Raw genomic sequence first — 25322 nt, 5'->3', positions numbered from 1 at the left:
TTTATTCCACTATAAGTAATCTCTCACTTAATTTGTATAGTTTTCATTTCACTTGTTAATTAAGTCTTAACTTGGTTATCCAACAAACTCTAAATTTCGATTGTTTAAATAATAGATTATAAGCAAAAAAATTGGTACTTATAATCATCATTCTCGTGAGAACGACACTCTACTTCACTTTATTACTTGATACATGATTAAGGTGCACTTGCCTTTATATGCATACGTAAAATATGCATCACCAGCCCGACCCATGAACAGATCTATTTACAATTATGTGAGGTACCTGTTGGTCTGCATCTGGCGCATGTCAGATGTGTACGACGCCTCGAATGCAGAAAAGAAAAGCTATGCTTTTCTCTACTTTCTATCTTATATGCATATTTACTTTTTTTTTTATGATTACGTCTGTTTACTTTTAATTGAAAAGAAAAAAAGGTAACATTTGTTTCATATTAAACAAAGTAAGTGTAACGACCCAGTTCGGAGTGGGTGGCGCCGGGGTAGAAGGCCTGAGCAAGGAGCGACCCTATGGGATGGCGATGGGGGCAGGAATGAACTGAATCCCACATTGAAAAATGGAGAGGGAGTGATTGAGACTTATTAGTAAGATGAGAATCCAATACATGCAGACGCGTTTTAAAGCCGTGAGGCCCAATGTGTTGGAATTGGGCCAGAGCGGACAATATCTACATGGTATTGGACCAGGGTGTTACAATTGGTATCAGAGCCGACTCTCCACGTACGATGTGTGGTTCGGGGACGAACCAGACGGAAACTGGTGGGCCTGTAACGACCCGGTCCGGAGTGGGTGGCGTCGGGATAGAAGGCCTGAGCAAGGAGCGGCCCTATGGGATGGCGATGGGGGCAGGAATGAACTGAATCCCATATCGGAAATGGAGAGGGAGTGATTGAGGCTTATTAGTAAGATGAGAATCCAATACATGCAGACACGTTTTAAAGCCGTGAGGCCCAATGTGTTGGAATTGGGCAAGAACGGACAATATCTACATGGTATTGGACCAGAGTGTTACAGTAAGCATAGCCTAACCCTACTTTTATATATGTTAATATATAAATGGTAACCTTTTAATTTAAAAGAAAAACTTTGTTGTGTTTTATAATTAAACCTTTTTCACCTGGTATTAAAAAAAACTTTATATATTAACATTGTGTTTTATATATTATTATAATTTAAAAAACTTTATACACAAATTTTTTATATATTATGTTCTTGTATTTTTTTAGTTTATTTGATTTATTTGTTTGAAACTCGTCAGACATCTTTTAGATGAATTCTCTTCCAATTAAAACTTTTTATGTATGTTAGGATTCAAACTCGAAATCTAATTTAAGCGGTTTGAGGTCCTTAACCACTTAAGCCAACTTTAATAGGTATTTTATTGTATTTAATCTCATAGTTTCGATTATGCATTTTAAGCTTTTAATTTTTGTAATGATTATTTAATTATTAAATTTTATAAAAATAATAATAAGTATGATTTTTTTTGAAGTATGAATTAATTATTTTATGGATAAATATTTTTTATGAAATTAATAATAAATTACTGAATTAATTATTTTACTGAGTAAAAATTAATAATGAGTCAATATCTAGTGTTTGTGTTTTATGATAAGTGGAAGTAACATATCCCTAGTTAAGTTAAGGATGTTGTTATTAAAAAAACATTATATGTCTTTTGAATTTGTTCAAAAAAAACTTGATTGGCCCCCTGAATTTATATAAAATATTCAATTAGCTCTCTCAACTTGCATAAAATATAATTAATTAATCAGTCGATTGTAAAAAAGTAAGTTAAATGCGAAATGTGTATTGTACGTGCTTTAGAATATTATTATATAATTCACAAAATAGATTAAAACATATTAAAAATGAAATTTTTACGTGTTCAACTATAAAACCTTTTCTTCTCTAATGTTAGAATCGTATACCCTGACCTTGGTCGTTTTACTTTTTTTTAATGCATGCAACACATTCTCCACGTTTAACTTATTTTTTATAACCAAGTGACTAATTGATTATATTCTACATAAATTTAAGAAATTAATTGAACATTTTATACCTATTAAGATATTTTAAAAGTTTAAAGATCAACTAAGCTTTTAGAACAGGTTCATGCGCAAATAATGTATTAAGCGAAAAAAAACTAAGGTTATTTTTGTTAAAAAAGTCAGAAGTCAAGATCCTAGTGGGTCCCATATAATAACCAGTTTCTCGTTGTCTTCACCGTCCGTTCTCTCTCTGCTTACCCACCCCCATCTCCTTGGTCTCGTTATAGAAAGAGAGAGGAACTAAACCTAACGATACCAAACCAAAACCGAAAGCCGATTATTTCAAGGCGGAAAAGCCTGCGGGTTTATTGATTAATTCATTTTATGTTTTTTTTTGAATTAATTGAATTAGATCCAAGATGAGTTCGGATTCGGATTTGGTTAGGTACGTTGAGTCTGTGCTTGGGGTCTCCTTCGGCGCTTCTGTTTCTGACTCGCTTCTTCTTGTTGTGACCACCTCCTTTGCGATTTTAGTTGGGTTGTTGGTCATTTTCTGGAAGAAATCGTCGGATCGGAGTAAGGAGCTGAAGCCTGTTGTTGTCCCCAAGTCGCTTGCGCTGAAGAACGAGGAGGATGAAGCTGAGGCTCTTTCTGGTAAAACTAGGGTCACTGTCTTTTATGGAACTCAGACTGGAACTGCTGAAGGTTTTGCCAAGGTATGACCATGTTTTATTTTTTCTTAATGGAGCTGACTTGGTGTTGAGTTTGGCTTTTCATTTTGAATTCACGGTTTGGAGGTTTTGCTGGACATAAGGAAACTGATGGGATGTAGTAATAATGACTGTGCATTTGGAAGTTGATTAAGAAAAGGTCTAAATGATGGTTTTGACTTGGGTTTAAATCCAGAACTCATTATACGTTGTTAATACCATCTGGGCAGTTCTTCTTGTGGATACCTTATGTAATTGAATTTAGAAATGAGCTGAAATTTGCCTGTTAATCTAGGCTTTACTGACCAGTATTATAGAAGTGGTTTTCTTTTACTTTAAAGGCGGAAATATGAAATCGTGAAGGGGGCACTATCTAATTCTAAACTTTATTATGTTGATCATCTGAGCTTTGCCTTTGATCTCATATTGTTAATAGCATTCTACTTTGTGACTTCTGATTGATTGAACACGCCAAGGAAATGAGGGATCCTGGTCATACATATGCATTTTTTTCTTGCACTGTTCCCCTTTCATCATATTGGAATCCATCCCTGTGGTCATACAGGGAAGACTCGACTTATGCGAAGCATTTGCCAAGTTATATTGGCATGAATTAGAAACCTGTTGAGTGGCTGAGGGGCAGAGATATACATCACACTTTTGTGATTATTGGAAATCTGAGGCCTAAGGTTTATGTCATGTTGAAACTTATGGAAGGTGATAGAAGCTCTGTGTAAAGATTGCAGTAATGTCTTTAGTTGCTTAGCTGATGAGCTTTTGCCAAATTGCTAGAATAAATGATTGCATATATAGTTAGTCCCTAGAATTGTGCTTTTTTTTTCCGTGGTTCTGATGGAGCAGGAAGTGCAATTGATTTTTTCTTTAAAAAATTATTTTACCATCATTGTATTTGCATTTATTATGCTTTTACTATGTTATTTTTTTTTGTTGAAATCCCATGCTTTTGCAGGCCCTAGCTGATGAGATTAAGGCAAGATATGAGAAAGCAGCTGTTAAAGTTGTTGACCTGGTACGTAGTGCGGGATTTTTGCATGATGTTGTAATTACACGTGCGAAGATTTATTTTTGGATTTTTATTGTGGAAACTTCTTTTGAGTTGACTTAGGATGATTATGCTATCGATGATGAACAATATGAAGAAAAATTCAAGAAAGAGACTTTGACATTTTTCATGGTTGCCACGTAAGATATATTTATTTTTTTCTTCACTGGCGTCTTGGTGTTGTATATTAGGTTTTTCTAAATGAAGGATGCATTTAACGAGTCTTTTGCAGTTATGGAGATGGTGAGCCAACTGATAATGCTGCAAGATTTTATAAATGGTTTACTGAGGTGTGTTACTTTGTTAAGATGCTAAAATAGAATACCATACCAATGATGCAAATTATTGGTGTTTTGATCCTAGATTGTGGTCTAAGTATTATGGTGATTAAATTTCAGGAAAACGAGCGAGGAGTCTGGCTTCAACAGCTTACTTATGCTGTATTTGGCTTGGGTAACCGCCAATATGAACATTTTAACAAGGTATGCAGAGTAGTATCTATTCTTATACTTTTAAGCTTTTTCTATCCTTGTACAATATCATATCGTGAATAATAATAATGGGATGCGTTTCTGAAACAGATAGCTACGGTGCTCGATGACCAACTTATTGAGCAAGGTATTTTATGAGATAATAAAATGTCCTCCCATTTCTTTCTTGGCTGTGTTTCCTTTTATTGTGTTTTTTTTCTTAGTGTTTTATGCATGTTTGATTTTGACTGATAGTTCATAGATATAAATTATCAAGTCATATTAAATTAAATTCCAATTGGTTTCATGATGGTACATGTTGTGAAAAGAACTTTTGCCTTAAAACTATAAAAAACCCCCCTAACTTTGGCAGGTCTGGACAAGTCGACAAGTCCAAATTAATTTTTGTTGGCCAAATAAGCCCTTTACTTTTCATTTTTCCACTGTTCCTGTCCAAACTGTAAGTTAACTCGGTATTTATAAATTATGAGTAGCGAGAGACTTGGATTTAATTTGCCCAAAAATGGAAGGTAGAGGCATATTTGGCAAAGGAGTTGATTTTGACTCATGTGTTCTCCAACCTGTAATGTTTAAGCTGTGTTTTTTTGTACTTCTATCCAGTTTTATCATAGAAAATTTTGTTTTAACTTGAGAAAACTAGTTGTACGCATCTCAGTTTTCGTTACTATAATGATTGTTTATAATTGAGTTAATGCTTGTATCATACAAAAATTTGGTGTATGCGTTGAAAGTTCAATTTGATGGATGTATGCATTGAAAGTTAAAATTCGATGGAAAAATGAGATGGGAAAGGGTAGTAGAGCCTTCTTGCTAAAATATTCCTCAATAATCTGCATTGGAGTTGCACTTTTCCTCTCAGGTTCCCCATTCTTCTCCATGTCTCATTGTGCTAGCAGCATTCATATCCTTAATCCTCCCCTTTTTGCCTCTTCTGTGCCACAAACTTGTGATTTGGTGCATGCATTGTTTATCTGCTTTAGGAGTATTAGAAATCTTCAACATGTCATGGTTTATTCAATGATTTTGACTCGGACCGAGATGAACGAATTATATTGCTATCATTATGCCATCTATCTTCATGTTAGTTTCAAATACAAAAGTTTTGTGGTCTGCAACAAAATATAAGTTTTATGAAATCTACTTTTACCTCAAATAGCGAAATCCTTACCAATATGGTGGATTGAGAAGGTTTTAAAAACAGTTCCTTAATTGAATTTTATAATTACCGGTCATATACATGTATTTTATTAAACAACATAGAAATATCAGAAGAGGCATTGTTGTGCTTGTTTTTGTGCCACAAGTTGGACTTGTTTCTCTATTTTTACTTCTTGCAATTGTTTTCCTTCCCCTCATATTTTTGTCTTGTCAGTTGATTGAAGATATGTTATTTTTTCTAATATGGTAGATTTGCATCAATGGTTGGTACAGGTGCAAAACGCCTCATTCCTGTTGGTCTTGGCGATGATGATCAGTGCATTGAAGATGATTTTACTGCCTGGTATAATACATAGTTAGACTTGTACATTCCTTAATCTCCAGTGCCGTCTTGCAGTATGTATTATGGCTGATGCCTTGTCCCCATTTTGTTGAGGATGGAGCTTCTTTGCAAATTATGCTGTGTTAACTGTATATTTGTTTCTCCCGTAGGAGAGAATTATTGTGGCCCGAGTTAGACCAAATACTGAGAGACGAAGATGATGTCAATGGTGCATCTACTCCATATACAGCAGCTATACCTGAATACCGTGTGAAGATTCATGATGCTGCTCTATCATCTTGTGAGGATAAACTGTCAAACTTGCAAAACGGGAATGCTAATTTTGATATTCACCATCCATGCAGGTACTTACTTAGTATTTTTTTTTCTTTTACTCGTTACAACATATTTGTTATTCTGTGATATTCATTCTTTTAGTTATCTTATTTCCTGAAGGGTTAATGTTGCTGTTCAAAAAGAGCTCCACAAACCAGAATCTGATCGCTCGTGCATACATCTGGAATTTGATATATCAGGGACTGGTATTACGTAAGCTCATTGCTTATCCATCATATCTCATATATTTGTCCTTCTGCATTCTTTGCAAGAAGAAATTTCATGTAATTCCTTCTTATATTAAGACTTCACTTCCATGAACAATCTCATGTTTTACCCTGTTTTGTTGTTTCCATTAGTTTGAAGCCCAAGCCATTGTCTTCCTCCCTGATGCCCTCGAGAAAGCTAGAATGATTTTCTTATGAATTATATTTAGGTTGACAACTTGCTGTTTTTGTAAGATTTAACCACTACTATCTGTTTCTAATATTTTCTTGCTTTCAAGGGACTTCAGCCTACTGGAAGTTTCTCTTTGCATGTTTTCGTCCATGTTTTTAAGGTCCATTAACTAGTAAAATTTTGCCCGCTTATAGATGGATATTACGTCCATGACCAATCACAAGTTTTACTTTGTATTTTGTGGCCATTTGAATCCGGGGCAGTTTTCTTCCTTTCTCATACTTCTCTTATGAATTATACTTGGGTTGACGATGATTTGCTCCTTCCTTTTTTTGAGTTTTAAATTTTACTATCTTCTATTTCTATTGTTATTTTACTTCTGAGGGACTTTAGCGTTTGTTGTGGTAGTTTCTCTTTTCATGTTTGTGCCTGTGTTTAAATATCCCCCTGAAGGATTTATGTAAAAATTCATATTATTTTGTGGATTTAATATGTCAAGCCATTGTTAAAAAACAAGGCTGCCTAGCCCTCTAGGCGCTCAAAATCGAGAATCCGCCCCGATTTCTCCGATTAGTCCCTCTCGGCGTATTTTGGGCCTCTAAGCTATTTTTAGCCGCTTGGGCTCTGCCTAAGCCACCATGACCAAAAGCGTTTTATATTATTAATTTTTTTTTTTTTGCTTTATTATAATTCACTTTTGAACATTCTCACATGGTTTTTGGTGAATTGTGTATTATTTTCAGATATTTTGGTTTAATTACTTGTTTTCATGATATAGTTTAAGACTTCAATGACATTGTTTTATACCTTTTGGTGAACTATATTACTTGTCAATATTATAGTTTATTTTTTTGAGTTGTTTCAGCTATATTGTTATTGAAATGCTGATGTTTGCACATTTTTAAAGATATATGTTACAAATATACACGTTTTTCTATATTAAATAATTTTATATTATTATTTTTAGGGTAAATAATTTATTAGTCCCCTACTTTTAACCTGACACACTGTTTAGTCCCCCTATTTTGAAAAATACATTATAAGATCCCTATCTTTTGTCAATATTAACCGTTTTGTCCTTCTGTCTAGTTTTTTTAGATTTTTAACCGAACATATCTTAACTTTTGGGACAGCCATAGTAGATACAAAATAACCATGTTACTCTGCTATTTTATGTCTGTCTGTTTTTGCCAAATATAACGGTTAAAAATCTTAAAAAAATAGACAAAGGGACCAAAGGGTTAATATTGACAAAAGATAGGGATCTTATAATGTGTTTTTCAGAATAGGGGACTAAATAGTGTGTTAGGTAAAAAGTAGGGGACTAATAAATTATTTACCCTTATTTTTAGATAGTATAATACATATTTTAATTAAATATATATATAAACTTGTTGATTAACAAATAAAAAATAAAAATCCGATTAATCCTCGATTAATCTCCGACTAATCCCTATTAATCCTCGGGCCATGTCCGCCCGACTAGCGCCTAGCGTTTTTTATATCTTGTTTAATAGACTTTGCTACTATTTCGGCTGGGGGAGAAATGGTTATACCATCAACTCTGCTCTTGTTTTAAATAGTGTCATCTCATCATTTTTTCTATTATGATGTCGGATCATATATACAGGAATGTTCACATGCACCTTAATGACCAAGTGAATTTGGTCATTCACCGTTAGATCTAGGCTTATTAAATCTAAGCCTCACGATGCTTTGAATCTCCACCTTATCTAACGGTGAATGACCAAATTCTACATGGCCATTAAGGTGCATGTGATCAAGACTGTCATATATAAGAAAGCTTTTAAGGTGTTATATTATTGTTGATAATGTTTGCTAATCAACTTTTCTCTATTCACTTCTTTCTGTAGATATGAAACAGGGGACCATGTGGGTGTTTATGCTGAAAATTTTGATGAAATTGTTGAAGAAGCGGGGATGTTGTTGGGTCAACCTTTAGATTTGCTATTTTCTCTACATGCTGGAAACGAAGATGGATCATCCCTCGGAAGTTCTTTGCCACCACCTTTCCCAGGGCCATGCACACTTCGTGCTGCTTTGGCTCGCTATGCAGATCTCTTGAATCCTCCTCGAAAGGTGAGATATTGTTATATTTTCAAGTTTTTACTTCTGTATTAGGGTTTTACTTATTTGAACAATCGTCTCATTATTGTGTTAGGCTGCTCTGATTGCTATGTCTGCTCATGCCACTGAACCTAGTGAGGCAGAGAGACTAAAGTTTTTATCATCACCACAAGGAAAGGTCAGCAGATTATTCACACTTTTTGCTGATCTCTTATTTTGTGCAATTTATGCCTCTGTTATCGAGTATTCTTGCTTATTATGTTTTTCATTCTTGTTGTCTAGGATGAGTACTCCCAATGGGTTGTTGCAAGTCAGAGAAGTCTGCTTGAGGTAATGGCGGAGTTCCCATCTGCAAAACCTCCCCTTGGTGTTTTTTTTGCAGCAGTGTCACCTCGCCTACAGCCTCGCTATTATTCTATCTCATCATCTCCTAGGTTCTTTGCTTGTTACTTAACATTCAAAATGCTCTTATTGAATTTTTAGAGTTGCATAAACATAATTCCTGTTGATACCTTGTGCAGATTGGCTCCCAATAGAGTACATGTGACTTGTGCTTTAGTCTATGGTCCAACACCCACTGGAAGAATTCACAAAGGGGTGTGCTCAACCTGGATGAAGGTCATGATTAGCTAACTAATGTTTCTGATTGTCACCCTAACTTCTCAGGAACAAAATTGAATCCTTTTTAACATTTAACATACATCTCTATTAAAAAAAAAACAGAATGCAGTTCCTCTGGAGAAAAGCAGTGACTGTAGCTGGGCTCCCATTTTCATTAGGACATCCAATTTCAAGTTACCATCTGATCCTTCAACTCCAATTATCATGGTGGGACCTGGTACTGGACTCGCACCTTTTAGAGGATTTCTACAGGTTTGGAAGTGGTGTGTGTTCCTATATTGGTTATGTAAGCAAGAATACTGAACATTTGTTCTATCAGGAAAGAATGGCATTGAAAGAGGAAGGCTGTCAGCTTGGACCAGCTCTGCTCTTCTTTGGTTGTAGAAATCGCAGAATGGTTGGGACATTTTCCATGCATTGCTCTTAATTGAATTAAATTTTGACAACATTTTGAGTGTGTATATTTCTTTTCTTGCAGGATTTCATATATGAGGATGAGCTCAATTATTTTGTGGAACAAGGGGTAATATCTGAGATGATTGTTGCTTTCTCTAGGGAGGGGCCTCAGAAAGAGTATGTTCAACATAAAATGGCAGACAAAGTGAGTTCCGGTAAAAGCAAACCAGAGGGGTTCCTGACTAGTTACAGGCTCATATTTATTGACTCGTGTATAAAATGTGCAGGCAGCAGAAATATGGAGCATAATTTCTGAGGGGGGTTATCTTTATGTATGTGGTGATGCCAAGGGTATGGCCAGAGATGTTCATCGGACTTTGCATACCATTTTTCAGGAGCAGGTAGTACTTCTATCCCTGCATTGAAGTTTTGGATGGGTAGGTTGGGGTGCTTTACTCCTTGTGCATAACAGTCTAAAGAAAATCATGTTCGTTCACTAAATATTGTGTGATTGAGTGTATTAAAATATAGACCTGTATTTACTTGTATAATTATTTTTCTTGCTTAATTTGCCTTTACAAATTTATTTTCATTGTTTCATCTTTGTGATTTTCAATAAATGCATGTGTATGCTATTTTGTTATTTATCTATTTTAATTCAACATCCATCAATATTTTCTTCTCTAACCTTGTAGTTACTCTTTGTATCTGATTTGAAGAAAAGTGATAATGTTAATTTTGAGGTCTCACTTGTATTTTGTCAAGGATTATATATGGTCATTGACTCCTGGTCCAGTTGGTGAATTAGACATGTATGTTAAAAGTTTGTTTGTATTTCAGGGAAATCTGGACTCATCGAAGACAGAGTCTATGGTTAAGAAACTTCAGATGGATGGAAGATATCTTAGAGACGTGTGGTGATAGGTGGATATTTGAAAATGAAAGTGTTGTTGTAGCATTGAATTTAATTTATTCATCTACTTGCTGAAGCTTCTTGACCAATATCTTTCCTTACTTTCCAGTGGGGTGGGGTGTTTACAAGTCAAAAGATGGTGGAAACCCAAAACTTCCATTTCCTGCTAAGAAACTGAAACTGAAACTGTTTTCTATATAGGCCTTGGAACTTGGTTCTTTTTTCATACAGAAGGAGGATCCTGTTAGTTAATCATCTCCTACAGCCTTCTTCTTCTTAAATGGTAAAAAACAACTCAAAAGCATGTAGCTACCAAAATGTCAAAAGAATGTATGAATCATTGTATTTGTAGGAAGAAATGGTAATGTAGAATAAAAGTTGGAAATAGTTTTCATTAATTGCTGTGCTGTTTGAATCTGGTGAGCTTCCCTGTTAATTTTCTTTAGTTAGGTTTTGTTGTTGGGAAGTTGGATGGTTGCATTTCTGCCTAGGAGGAGTCAACAAGGAACATGTCTTGTGTTCCTCTAAAGTATTAACAGCTTTTGTCTCCAGAATTATGCTTTCAAATCATTCAGACTAAGAGCAACTTTGGTGCCTTTTAACATCCTATTAGAACCCATTAATTATTTGAAGTTTTATTGGGTTAAAATAATTTTAATTGAAAAATGCAGATGAAAAAGAAATTTGGAACAAAAAGTTGGAGTGTTGTAAAAGTGTTGTGTACTCTTGTGTGCATTATTCTTTTTAGTTTTTCAAAATGTTGTTGGATTCTCTCTTTAAATATTAATTTACCCTCATAAAAAAAACAATACCTAAATAATATCAAACCTAAAAAATTGAAAAATTAAAGTTGTTTAAAGTATTCATTTGGCAAAAAGTATAATTAAGCATATGAACTTACATGTTTTAAGGATTAAGTCCCTAATTAATTATTTTTTCATATTGAGCTATTGATTTTGTTATGGATTTGGCCCTTATTTAACTTTATCATCGAATTTGGGAAATGAGAAGATCGATATGACGATTCTAATGCTAAAAATTGCAAAATGGGAGCGGAAAAGCTCGAGTTGGAATAACCTACTGAAAATTGATTTCTATAATTTCCTTTTACTTTTTACTCTCTATCTATTCTACTCAATAAATTTTTATTTTTATTTGTCAACGTCAATAGATTGAATCGTCCTAACAATGCGTGTCGTTCAAAGTCAACGAAAAAGTTCAATAAAAGTCACATCCATAACATAATCAATGATCAAAGACTCAATGTGGAAAAATAATTGATAATAGGCTTGATCTTTAAAGGTAAAGTTCAGTAGCTTAATTATGCTTTTTGTCTTTTCACTTCTAGATCGTTAGCGGTCAAATTTGAAAAAATTAACAAAAAAAATGAAAATTTTGCAAACCAAAGGTTGCATTTGTAATGAAAAATACCATAGATATCATCTGCAAATTCGTAAAACCACAAAGCATCTACTTGCAATCAACCCAAAGTAATAACAAATTAATATAAGTAACATCTCTTACAAACAATTTTATTAAGTAATGTAGATGTGGGATATTGATTGGCCTTTGGGATCAGGTGACTTCTCCGACGCTCAAGTTAGTTCCGGAAAAGATAGAGAGGTAGTGTATTAAGTAAGAGAGAGAAAGTAACCAGACCTCCTATTGGTGGTTTGAGAGTTCCTTTTATAGATGGGGTAGCTCCTTAATGGGATTTGAGCCTAAAAGGAGGTTGAGTTGGGTTGGGCCTGACCCATATCCCTTATCAAGTAGTCCCTCCATGAACCGAACTGTTTGCTGAACCATTTCATGTGAGTGTTTTACTTGTCTGGTCGATTTATTGATTCGGAAAAAGTCCCCCGATGTCGGATGTTCGATGGTGCTAAGTAGAGAGCACTTGGGTGGCGCAGTTCGCGACGCACGCTTCGTGACAACTGTAGACCATATAAGGTGAGAAAACGCTTATTCTTCCACGCGTGATTCAATCTGTCAGGAGCATTAATGAGGCATGATTGTAGTTGCGGCGCGTGAATGCCATGTGTCGGTGTTGATATGGTTGTGCTGTTCGAGATGTCGTTTGATTTTCATGTGGGCTATAAAAAGCCGATGCTTCATATTTTTTTGAGGTTAATTCATTCTTACTCTCTTCCTTCATATTGCAGAATTTCTTGTTGGTGAAAAGCATTTGCTCTCCATTGCTGATTGCTCTTCGACCTTCGTTTGGAAACAAGGATTTTGCTTGCTGCATACTTGAATTGCATTTCCAGCGTCGATTTTTAAGACGAGGTTAGTCTTATATATCCTCTGACTCATCTTCTAGTTTTCCCGCTTGTCTTTGTGAGTTTGTGTTTTTTGGGGTGCTTTAGTATGTCTGATGATTCATCGCGGGAGTAAATAGTGAAGTTAGCTTCTATTGCTCCTGGTGATTTTTCCTTGAGGGACTCTGGTCGTGGTTGCCAGAGAAAACGCAAGGTAGAAATCGAAAAGGCAAAGGACGAGGGGACATTGAGACCGAAAAAAGTTTATGCCCGAAGCGTTATTGTCGTCCATCTTCCGCCTGCAATTCTAAGGATCGCGGGTGGCGTGAGGCCTGGGACTGTGGAAGCTGTCGTGACGGTTCCGTGGTATTTGGTTAGTGGAGGGGAAGATTTGGGTATGTTGTATGACCGAAAGCGTAAGCAGGTGTGGCTGATTGGGCGAGATGTTCCTGGATCAGATGGATGTCGTTACGATCAGTCGAAGAGACCGAAGAGACCTGAGAGTTTGACACTAGAGAGAGCTCACTCGATCATTGTGAGAGAGGATCTAGCTTCTCTATTAGTGGTGTATCGAATAGAAGTACCGTATGAGATCAACGAGGTGACGGAGGATGTCCGTGTTGGTCCCTTGTGAGATAAAATGTAGTTCCAAAGGGGGGAGGGGTGGGGGGTGAGTAGAACTATAAATAAACTTAAGACTTTATAAAATTTTCTCACAATTAATTCAATAGCACAAGGTTGCTCAGAATCAGAGGCAAATTTTGTTTGCTGTATTCAATAGGAACAAAGTTTGATTCTGCTTCTGAACGTTAAACACTCACGCTACACAACTAGAGTAGCCTCTGTGTGATTTGATTAAATACACTATTGAGTGCAATAGTCAGAAGCGCAAGTTAAACAATTTTAAGCACAAAAGCAAGCAATAAATTATATCAGAAAGAAAAGGTTAGAGAAATTATTACGTAGTGATTTATACTGGTTCAACCTCCTACCTATATCCAGTCCCTAGAGTACCTTCCTCTGAGTTTTAATTCACTAGTGAACTCTTTCCAACAGGTAGAGCACAAACCGTTACAATAGATACAGAGGCTCTGTAAAATACCTTCCTTTACACTCAACACTTAGCTATCTATCTTCCTCTCTTACTGTCTACTTATAACCGAAGCAAATAGAAGAGCTTCTGAACTTTTCTAAGCTATTGATAGTTTTTGTTCTAATTTAGAACACAATGAATGAACTTAGAAATATTACACAAATGAATACAATGAGCGTGTATGTGATTTTTGCTTTGCATTTTGGAACTTCAATTATGATTCTCTCTTGAATTCAGTGTTGATGATCAAGCCCAAATGAAGCAATTGATGTGGCTTTTATAGTGACACTTTGAGGCTAATTATTTCGAATTTCAAAATAACCGTTGGAGGGAAACGACTATTCTGTCCCTTTCATTCTCAGAAGCCAGTGTCCTTAGCCAATGGTTGTTCTTCTCTTTTTCGTTCTGTCTTCGAGATGCCACGCTTCTGAATCTTGACAGAGGCAGACTGATTGTCTAACCAAATGAGGCAAAGATTCCAAGTTGACTAGGGGACAAAGCGTCTGGAGTTTCTGCTTCTTTCCTTATTTGGTGATGTATTGTCCGTTAAACAGAGTCAACATTTGATCTTGTCTCTTGTGCATTGATCTTTTGTCTTCCGGAACGATTCTTCATTTTGGCATGGCTTTGTGCTTCTGGATCCTTCCAGTTGTTGGGCTGAAGTTGATCCTTGGTCCTTTGATCCATTCTTAAGGCCTTTGCTTATTTATTTTGTACTTACACTTTAATTAAACATACACTTTAACAAACACATTAGTCCAAATAAATCAATATTTAATTTTAATGTGTTATTAATTATGAGAATATTAATTTCATTAGATATTTTTTATTATAATCAAAATTAGTGTAGAAATTGTGTTTCAACAAACTCCCCCATTTTGATGTTGGCAAAAAATCAGAGGTTAAGAACAAAATATTAAACTCTCCCATAATAGTTGAACTTACTTTGCTTTTGGATTCTCCCCCGTAAAGGTTGAGCTATTGAAAAGAATTTTACTTAAGATTGAAAAGATGTTAGATGTTGAATGTTCAATAGTAAAATTAAGTTCAGAGTCAGAAGCATGGTAATCAGAGTGAAATATATCAAGGGAATAAAATATAATGATACTGAGATATGATCCTTGTGAATAAAAATTAAGGAAACAAAGTTACATGGATAGGATTCAGAGTTAAGTTAAGTTATAACGTCCTTAGTATCATTTATGTATTAGAGCATTTTAAGTCTCACAACATCTTATATATCAGAGCATTGAAGTTTAAGTACTCAAAGTGTCTTTCATTTGATTTATTTCCGTTTAAGTGTTGGTTGATCAGAGCCGATAGATTATAAGTGTGAAAGTTATTAAGTCAGAATGAAAGACATATATCAGAAGCAATTGGTCAAATAGAAGCAATATAGGAAAAGATAAGAATATATATAAACATCTCAATATACAAGAGTTAAGACTAAATGGTCTATAAGCACATAAGAAAGCTAAGCAATACAAGTTCCTATCTACTTAAGTGGTTTAAGGCTAACTTGAACTATGTTAGACTTCCTAGTTTTAGATGCATGTTGTTGCTGAGTTGTTGTTACTGAAGCTTGTCCCCCAAAGGTTGCGGCATTGTCTTCTTTGGCTTTTTATTCAGCCTCAGAGATTTTCTCCCTCTTTTTGCCAACATCAGTTATGGGGAAGGAACTAGGAGGATTGCCATGACCAACAACGCTTCTGGAGTTGAGTTGTTCAGTATAGGCTTGAAGCTTCTAGGAGCTTTGGTTCAAGCCATTGAAAATTACAGGACCACCACGATCAGATTCTGGAGGCATAGCACTAGAGTTGAACATATTGCTAATGAGAAATTGAAAGGCTTTGGAGCCCCAAACGATGCAATCAGCAAGAGTAGGAATGTACTTCTGGTGGATGCCAGAAGTGCATGGTCCAGAATGTGATTTTGATTGGCAAGGGTCTGCACGTGCTTGAATGAATCCACATTTTGTTAGTAAATAGCAGAGGCCTTCTTGTCCAATGTTTCCATATCACTTCTATTTATGTTCAGAAGGCGTATGGATTCAGCAAATTGATCAACAACAGAAGTTGGTGCCGAACCAAGTTGCTGCTGGACCTTGATCAGGTTCGTGTTCATTTACTGGAATTGAGAAGATAGTGTTGGTCCCTTGTGATATGAGAATAAGTTCCTAAGGGAGGGTTAAAGGAACTGTTTAATATTTTAAATATTGAGGCTGACTTGTTTATCTTTGTGAGTTATAGTTTTTCACTTTGATTGATAGCACAATGATATTGGGTATGGTCAGAGGCAGCTTTAGTCGATCAACAACTAAAATTGTTTCTAACGTTGAGTAAGGAAATAGCACTTGGAAGTCTATTCCTGAGCTCAACACCAGATCACACAACCCAGTTCACTTAAGTTAAGCGTTTACTAGGTAAAAATAAAAGCAAGCAAATAAAGGAGATAAGGGATAAAAAATGTTACTCAGCAGATTTATCCTGGTTCAGCCTCCTGCCTACATCCAGTCCCTGGAATCTTTCCGAGCTTTAATCCATTACTGAGCTCTTTTGGGTAGAGCACAAACCCCTTACAATAGTCAGCGAGTAGTTACAGAGTACCGTCCTCTATAAACCTATACTCAACACTATCTACCTCTGAGTGCTAAATACCGAGCAACTAAGAGTCTCCTAACAATTTGATAATTGATAAAGTTTTTGTTCTATAACAAAGAACACTTTGAAGGATCTAATCTATTTGTTTACACAAAAAGAAGAGTTGGTGTAAAATGACTTTGCTTTGCTTTTGCAGGGAACTTCAAGAATGAATTTGCTCAGAGTTTCGGCTTGTTGAAGATCAAGTTCGATTGAAGCAAATGACAAGCCTTTTATAGTGACACTTGAAGCCATCGGTCATTTCAAATTTCGAAATAACCGTTGGAGGGAAACGGCTCTGCTGTCCCTTTCGTCCTCAGCGCTCAGTGTCACGGCCAATAGGAACGTAGTCTTCTCTGTTGTTTGATCAGTGGTTTAGTTGCTTTTAGTCAGTAAGCGTCAGATTGTCTCTCCATTTTAGACAAAGATTCCTGGATAGTAGAGCGACAACTTCTCTATTGCGTCTGAACCTTTCCTCATTTGGATAGCCTTTGTCCCCAAGTTTATCAAGTCAACTTTTGCCTTGTCTGTGTGTCCGTTGAACTATGCAGCTTCGTTGTGAAGGAGTTGGCCATTCTTCTGGATCCTTCTTCCTGCCGAGCTGAGTGAATCAGAGGCCTTTTGATCCGTTTGACTTTGTTTGGGTCTTGACTTGGCTTATTGGACTTGTGCTTTGTCTTTGATATCTTTTGCACTTATATTTTTAATTACTCCAAAAATACTCAACAAACACATTAACGATAATAAATCAAAGCATTTAAATTTAATGTGTTGAAGATTTATCTTAGGGATTTAATTCTAATTTTAAATAGATTTGTCAAATCAAAATTAGTGTGGAAGTGTGTTTCAACAAACTCCCCCATTTTGATGTTGGTAAAAATATTAAACTTAGAACACAACATAGAGCTCTCCCATAATTGCTGACCTTACTTTTGCTTCTAAGTTCTCCCCCATCAGGGTTGCCCTATTGACTTAACTTTGCTTTAGACAGTTTAAGGTTTAATAGCAAAGCTGAGTTCTAGGTCAGAAGCAGGTCAGTTTAAGAACATGTTCATTTCACTCAGTCCTGATACTTGTAAAAAAAAACTCATTGTTATCCTGTTAGTCAGGAGTGTTCAGGTATCAGAGTTGAGAATGATATTGAGTTATCAAGGTCACTGAGTTAAGGTGCTCAGAGGTTTGCACTTGAATGAATTTGATTATGTTCTTAGAATGAGTTGTTGAGTAATTAGTTCAATATATTTTAGATGTATAGACATTATAAACAAGTCAAGATATTTGGACAGAGGCAATCAGATAAAGAAGTGTAATCAACAGAGTATAGACATAATCATACGTTCAATTAAAACAACTCAGTAGATTAAAATTAAGCACATCAGCAGTCATAAAGTTAAACAAAAAGATCTAGAAGTTCTATCTAAGAGTTCTATCTATTTCTTGATGTTAACTTGAACGACTTTGGATTTCTTTTGCTGCTGTTGCCGTTGTTTTTCAGAGTCTACTACTTGAGTTTTAGGGCCGGAGGAAGAAGTATGTTGTTGAGTGCTCATGTGTTGTTGTTCTTCCTTAGCTTTCCCTTTTTCTTTCTCCCCCTTTTTACCAGCATCAATACTGGGTTGAGAGGTAGAAGAGAGAGATTGTCCAGCCACTCCACTAGTTGAGAGGTGAGTTGAAAACTCTTTGAGCTTATTGGAACTGGTGGAGAGTCCATTGAACAGAGACAACCCACCGTTCATCTGAGATGAAGGCACAACACCGGATGCATTCATGCAACTGATCAAGAATTGGAACGTTTTAGTGTGCCAAGACATTGAGTCAGCAAGCTGAGAAATGCACTGCTGATGAAGGCTCAGCACAGCACTGTCGTTTCTCCAGCGTTGGTGGGACAAATGTTGGACATGTCGATGGGTTTCTTTTGTGCTATGGTAGATGGCAGAGGTCTTTTTGTCAACGACTTCCATGGCAGCATGATTGATGTTGAGAAGCTTGATGGCCTCAGCAATTTGATCTACGGTGCATTCAGAGGAAGAAGTGATCTTCTGCTGAACTTTGGAGAGCTCAGTACTCAACTGTTGGAAGTGGGAGTTGGCTTGATCAAAGGTTACAGCAGATGAGTTGGCGGTGGAAAAAGCATGAATCTTGGCTTCAAAACAATCCATGTGTTGGATCATCATGAGCTGCAGTGCCACCAAGCGATCAGTAAACACTGAGTAGCGTTGCTGAGAGACCAATGCAGTTAGTGAGTTTATAATTTTCTTGATATTGTTGAGCTCGTTCAGCAGTTGCATAGTCTCACTGAGTGGAGTGGACTCATCGGTTGGGGGATTAGAAGTAGAGGCAGTGGCGTGAGACTTAGCCATATCATTCACCAAGTCGAAAGTAACCTGAAGAAGCTTCTTCCCGTCCTCAGTGGAGTTGATGAATGAAGGCGAAGGAGTTATAAGTTTTGGGTCAACAGTAGTCTCAGCGGTTGGTTCATTGTCTTGTCCTGAAGATATATTCTGAGTGGGAGGATCAGAGATAGGAATTTTTGGGTCAGTAGGTGTGTGCTCATTAGATTGTGATATAGGGGCAGTGACAGTTGACTCAGGTTCGCCCAAGTTGGGTTCAGAGGAGGCATGTTCCTTTGGAGTAGGAACAGAGGCTTGATTTTCCGTGACTGGATTATCAGTTAGAGGGACTCCAAAAAATGGGAAGGAGATATCAATGTTGGATGGGTCAAGAGCTGGGTCATCAGCATTAGTTGCCTCATCAATGAAATGGACCTTGGGCTTGGTGCTCTTTTTCTTATACCGCCTTTCCTTTTTAGAGGATTTGTGTTTAGGGGAGGAAGCATGTATAGTTGATGGTGATGGGGGAGGAGTTAGGATGGTCTGAGTTGGTTCCTCCTTAGTATGAGTGGTTTCATCCTGCTGTTCAGCAAATGGCTCGGTGGTGGAGGGAACAGTAAAGACAACAAGTATCTCTTTAGATGGAGCAGTAATGGAGATGGGAGTGACCTCAGTAGCCTGGCCTTACGTTTTGAGGAAGTGATCATCCTCAGGAATGGTAATGGCCAACGGCGAAGGAGTCAGTGGCTTGAGCTTGATGGTTGTGGCCCTCTTTTTTAGAGGCTGCTCATCCTCTGATAGCTCAGTGCCGGGCCTTTCCGACTGCTCCTCAGCATGCGTAGGCTCAGAGCTTGGTTTGGAGACTCTGGCCTTTTTAGTGACGTCCTTCTTGGGGGACTTAGATGGTTCAGGGGATTTAGGCTCATCAGCCTTTCGCTTCTTGCTCTTGCTGGGCTTAACAGCTTTAATGGCCTCATCTTTCTTGCTTTTACCTTTTCCAGGCACTTGCACTCGGTTGTGTGCAAGGGTTTGGAGACACTCAGCAGTGATATCCGTGCCTTCTTCAGCTTCCTCATCTTCAAGCTCAATTTTATAGTGCTTAAGGATGGCTGTGATGAGTGATCCCAATCTCAGCTTCATAGTGCTCCGCTGTAGTGCACCCACCAAGAAAACGGGCATGTTGAGTGGTTTCTTTTCCAGCATGTGCCAGATGAGACACTGCTCAAAATTTGATGAAGAAGTGGTTGAGTTGATTTTGGGGAACATGAAGTTGGTGATCATATAGTGAGCCTGCGTATGAGGCTGGGAAAGGAAATGGCAGAGACTTCTCCAGTGAAGCCTTTGGGTTTGCAATATTCTTTGTCATGGTCAACATCCTTTTCATCCCCAACCCTTCGCAGCTCAGTACCGTCATTTTTTTAGCTTCAACATATCAGCTAAAAACATCGGTGTAATGGTGAGTTCAGTGTTCTTGACGGTGCTGACCAGGTCGTAATAATTGTCATCAGCAACCTTTAGGTTTTTGTAGAATTCTCTAACCAAAACTGGGTAGGTCAGCCCGGGGAGACCAAAGAGAGTATCAGATTTTGGCTTAGAGATCCACTTACAGAATAGTTCAGCTTACTTAAGGAACTCAGCAGAAAAGTATCTCGAGATATGGACTTGGGGGTTTTCGATTTTGTCCAGTACCTTGTATACGATAGGGTAGGTTCATGGCTTAGGCGTTTTTCCAGCCTTGTTTGCCTTGGGCTGAGATGACTCAGCATCCTGCTCAGAGGTATTCTGAGTTTGTTTGGTTTGGATTTCAGGCTCAGTATGTTCGTGTTGCTGAGTTTCAGTCTATTCATGGTGTTGGGTTACAACCTCAGTTTGTTCTTCTTGCTCGTATTGTCATTCTGATTGATGGTCAGGAGACAGTTCATAGTCAACCTGTTGTTCAAGCGAGAAAGGGTTTATGTCAGAGGATCTGTCCTCATATTGGTCAGAGCCACTGGATGAAGTTCGATCATCGTGAGAGGAAGACATGGTGTTCTTGAGGAGCGAAGAACGAATTGCCAAAAGGAAGAGAGGAATTGAGAGAGAGAGAGGGGAGATTGCAAATTTTCAAGCGTAAAGACAAATGAAGAAAATTTCTTCCCTTTTTATAGCCGAGGTTGAGTGAGGTGAGAGGTCAAAACCTAACACTCAGAAATTGAACCACTAAGAGCTCTTAATTCTGACATTAATGCTAATTACGATGCAAAGTAATGATGATGATGATGTCATCCTAGGCATTAACTACATGCGCGTGCTAACCCTAGAATATATGTCATTTACTCAGTATGAACTCAGGTTATGCATGTCAGTTTCTCACTCAGAACAATTTATACTCAGTATTATTGAAGAGGATTGAACATACCTATTGCTTCTCTCAGCGCGCAGAATTGCTCACGAGCCAGAGGCTTTGTGAATATATCAGCAAGCTGCTCCTCAGTTGGAACATAGGTCAGCTTGATCTCACCATTGAGTATATGATCTCTGATGAAGTGATGTCTTATACTGACATGCTTCATTCTGCTGTGCTGAATTGGATTTTTGGATAGGTCAATAGCGCTCTTATTGTCACACTTGACCTTAATAGTTTTTGTCTTTACTCCATAATCATCCAGCTGCTGCTTAATCCAGAGAACTTGAGCAAGACAGCTTCCAGCAGCAATGTACTCACCTTCAGTGGTTGATAGGGCTACAGATGAATGCTTCTTGCTGAACCAAGACACTTGGCTGTTGCCGAGAAAGTGACACCCTCCTAAGGTACTTTTTCGTTCCAGCTTGTCTCGTCCATAGCCAGCATCATCCAAAAAGTGTGGACTCAGAAGTGTTGGGATACCATAGACCTGCACTTACTGAACCTTGCAAATATCTAAGGATTCTTTTTACAGCTATGTAATGAGATTCCTTAGGGTTAGCTTGATATCTAGCACAATAGAATACTAAGAAATGAATATCTGGCCTACTTACCGTGAGATAGAGTAGAGAGCCAATCATACCTCTATACAACTTGCTGTCTACTGACTTACCGTGTTCATCTGTTGAGAGGATAGTGTTAGTACCCATATGGGTTGATATTGACTTACAATTCTCCATGTCATATTTCTTCAATATTTCCTTTGCATATTTTGTTTGGCTAATGAAGATTCCATGCTTTCCTTTCTTGATTTGGAGTCTAAGAAAGAAGTTGAGTTCTCCCATCATGGACATCTCAAACTCAGTTTTCATCTGTTTACTAAACTTTTTGCATAGTGACTTGTCAATAGCACCGAAAATAATATCATCAACATATATTTGTGCTAGCAGGGTATCCTTACCCTTTTTCTTTATGAATAAGGCTGTATCAGATTTGCCTCTGACATAATTTCTAGTTAGAAGGAAGCTTGTCAAGCGTTCATACCAAGCACGTGGTGCTTGTTTCAAACCATATAGAGCCTTCTTGAGTTTATAAACATGGTTTGGGAACTTTGGATCCTCAAACCCTAGAGGTTGAATGACATAAACCTCCTCATTTATAACTCCATTTAAAAAAGCACTTTTAACATCCATTTGAAATAATTTGAAGTTCATAAAACTGGCATAAGCACACAATATTCGAATAGCTTCTAACCTTGCTACTGGGGCAAAAGTCTCACCATAGTCAATACCTTCTTGCTGACTATACCCTTGTGCAACAAGTCTGGCTTTCTTTCGGAAAACATTTCCTTGCTCATCCAGCTTGTTTCGGAAGACCCATATGGTTCCAATTGTCTTCTGACTCTTTGGATGTGGAACTAAGTCCCAAACTTCATTCTTTCTGAATTTGTCAAGTTCTTCTTGCATAGCATTCATCTAAAACTCATCATTCTGAGCTTCTGGAAAATTCTTGGGTTCCAAAACTGAGACGAACGCAACGTTGCTGAGGTACCTCCTTAGTTGATTTCTAGTCATCAGGTGGTTCTCAGCAGCATCAAGAATATTACTCTCAAAGTGTCCTCTAGGGATTCTGACTTCTCTTGGTAGTGTAATGTCTTCGATGTTGGGTGTTTCAACAATATCTGCAGTTGTGGATTGGTCAGCAAAGGTAATCTCAGTTTCGTTTTTACCTTTGGTGAGTCCGAGTGGAAATGACTCAGGAGTGGTGCTTAGCTCAGCGGGTGCTGGGCTAGGATCATATTCTGAGATCTAATTGACCTTCTCTGTAGGGTTAGTCTCATCAAACTCAATATGGACTGACTCTTCTAGGACCTGAGTTCTTTTGTTGAAAATTCTATACGCTTTGCTGTTAGTTGAGTAGCCCAAAAAGATGGCTTCATCAGCCTTGGAATCAAACTTGGCAAGATTGTCTTTAGTGTTTAAAACAAAACATTTGCAACCAAAGGCTCAAAAATAACTTGTGTTAAGTTTCCATCCTTTCCAAAGTTCGTATGGGGTCTTTCTCAGTATAGGTCTGACTAGAGCCCTATTGAGAATGTAACACGCTGTGTTGACAGCTTCTCCCTAGAAGTACTTTGGAAGCCTATTTTCACTCAGCATTGTCTTGACCATTTCTACCAGGGTTCTGTTCTTCCTTTCAACAACCCCATTTTGTTGAGGAGTTATAGGAGCAGAAAAATTATGGTCAATGCCATTGGTTTCCCAGAATTCATCAAAAAATTGGTTCTTGAATTCTCCACCATTGTCACTTCGGATATGAGCAATTTTTAAGTCCTTATCATTTTCAATTTTCCTACAAAGGGTTGAAAACATCTCAACTGTTTCATCCTTGCTATTAAGCAAGATGATCCATGTGTAGCGAGAGAAATCATCTACAATGACTAAGGAAAATCTTCTACCATCCAAGCTCAGTGGCTGGACTGGCCCGAAGAGATCCAAGTGTAGTAATTCCAAAGGACGATTGGTTGACACAATATTTTTACTTTGAAAAGATTTTCTTGTTTGTTTCCCATACTGACGAGCATTGCACAACTAATACCTTTTCAAACTTTAGTTTTGGCAATCCTTTTACTAGTTGCTCTATTGCTAATTTGGCCAGGAGGTCCATGCTTACATGACCAAGTCTCCCGTGCCATAGCCAGGAATTTTCTTCCTTAGAGACTAAGCAAATTTCTTTTGAAAAATTCTTTTCTAACTTTAGCATAAAGACATTATCAATTCGTGGAGCAGTAAGGATTAAGGCATTAGTTTTGCTCTCAATAATTTGACATCTAGAGGCATCGAATATGACCTTCCTACCGCCGTCACACAGCTGAGCTACGCTCAGCAGGTTATATTCTAGCCCTCTAACTAGGGAGACATTTTCAATAGTTGGGTTTCCACTTATGGTTCCTAACCCGACTATTTTACTTTTCTTGTTGTCTCCAAAACTTACACTTCCTCCTCGTTTGTACACAAGTATGATGAACTGAGTTTCAGGCAATACAAAAGTCATAGTGGACATTTTGCTGTGGGAACCTTGAGTTGGTTCTGAATTGATGTGATGTCTTTGTCAGTGGAGTCAGCTTTCATGACCAATGACTTTTGCTTCTTGTCCTCTGACTTCTCCTTGACCTCAAAGATTTTCATGTAGATCTCATGAGTCAGAAAGATTTCAGGATGCGAGTTATCACAAGAAATCTGGAAGAAGCTGAAGGTCACCTATGAACGTACCAGCAAGGTGAAAGAGTCAAAGGTGAACCAGTACATGAGACTTTATGAGCTGTTTGAAATGAATGATGGCGAAGGCATCTTAGAGATGAATGCAAGATTCACCAACATCATAAATGAGCTCAAGAGACTTGGAAAGATCTTCTCAGAAGAGGAGCAAGTCAAGAAGATACTCAGGAGCCTTCCAAAGAGCTGGCAAGCTAAGAAGACTGCTGTTGAGGAAGCTCAAGATCTGACCACGTACAAATACGATGAGCTGATCGGATCTCTTCTAACGCACAAGCATATTAATAACCGAGGCGTTATTTTGTAATTTCTTTAGGTCATCCTCAGTCCACTTAGCCTCATACTTGATAACTTTTACATTATCAACATTTTCATAGGGAATGAACGGGCCTTGGACTATTGCTAGCCATGCACTCATGTTCGTTGCCTGAATGTAATTTTTCATTCTGTTCTTCCAAAAGGTATAGTTAGACCCAGAGAACAGAGGTGGCCTAGTGATGGATAAGAACTCAGGCAAGATCTGAGTTGTTTCATTTCTTGGGAGGAAACGAGTGCTATTGACAACCATATTAGGGATCAGCTCAAGATAGTGTTATCTTGGGGGGGGGGGGGGGGGGTTAAAGGAACTGTTTAAAATTTTAAATATTGAGGCTGACTTGTTTATCTTTATGAGTTATAGTTTTTCACTTTGATTGACAGCACAATGATATTGGGTATGGTCAGAGGCAGCTTTAGTCGATCAACAACTAAAATTGTTTCTAACGTTGAGTCAGGAAATAACACTTGGAAGTCTATTCCTGAGCTCAGCACCAGATCACACAACTCAGTTCACTT

The 25322-nt window shown here is 37.4% G+C and overlaps 1 protein-coding gene across 1 annotated transcript; it reads left to right on the top strand.

Moving 5' to 3' along the window:
- Positions 1–2259: 2259 nt before the first annotated feature.
- LOC136234985 (NADPH--cytochrome P450 reductase) lies at positions 2260–10927 on the top strand. The gene is made up of 18 exons (XM_066024490.1): positions 2260–2729; positions 3694–3753; positions 3850–3926; positions 4019–4076; positions 4185–4268; positions 4368–4404; positions 5709–5778; positions 5928–6122; positions 6214–6306; positions 8367–8592; positions 8675–8758; positions 8863–9014; positions 9102–9198; positions 9304–9453; positions 9521–9598; positions 9680–9802; positions 9885–9998; positions 10438–10927. The coding sequence occupies exons 1-18, from the start codon at positions 2433–2435 to the stop codon at positions 10516–10518; spliced, it is 2076 nt and encodes a 691-aa protein (XP_065880562.1). The 5' UTR covers positions 2260–2432; the 3' UTR covers positions 10519–10927.
- Positions 10928–25322: the final 14395 nt, after the last annotated feature.

Source organism: Euphorbia lathyris, chromosome 7 (assembly GCF_963576675.1).
Source record: "Euphorbia lathyris chromosome 7, ddEupLath1.1, whole genome shotgun sequence".
Lineage (NCBI taxonomy): Eukaryota > Viridiplantae > Streptophyta > Magnoliopsida > Malpighiales > Euphorbiaceae > Euphorbia > Euphorbia lathyris.
Note: the sequence above shows the minus strand (reverse complement) of the source record. Positions and strands in the feature narration are given on the sequence as shown.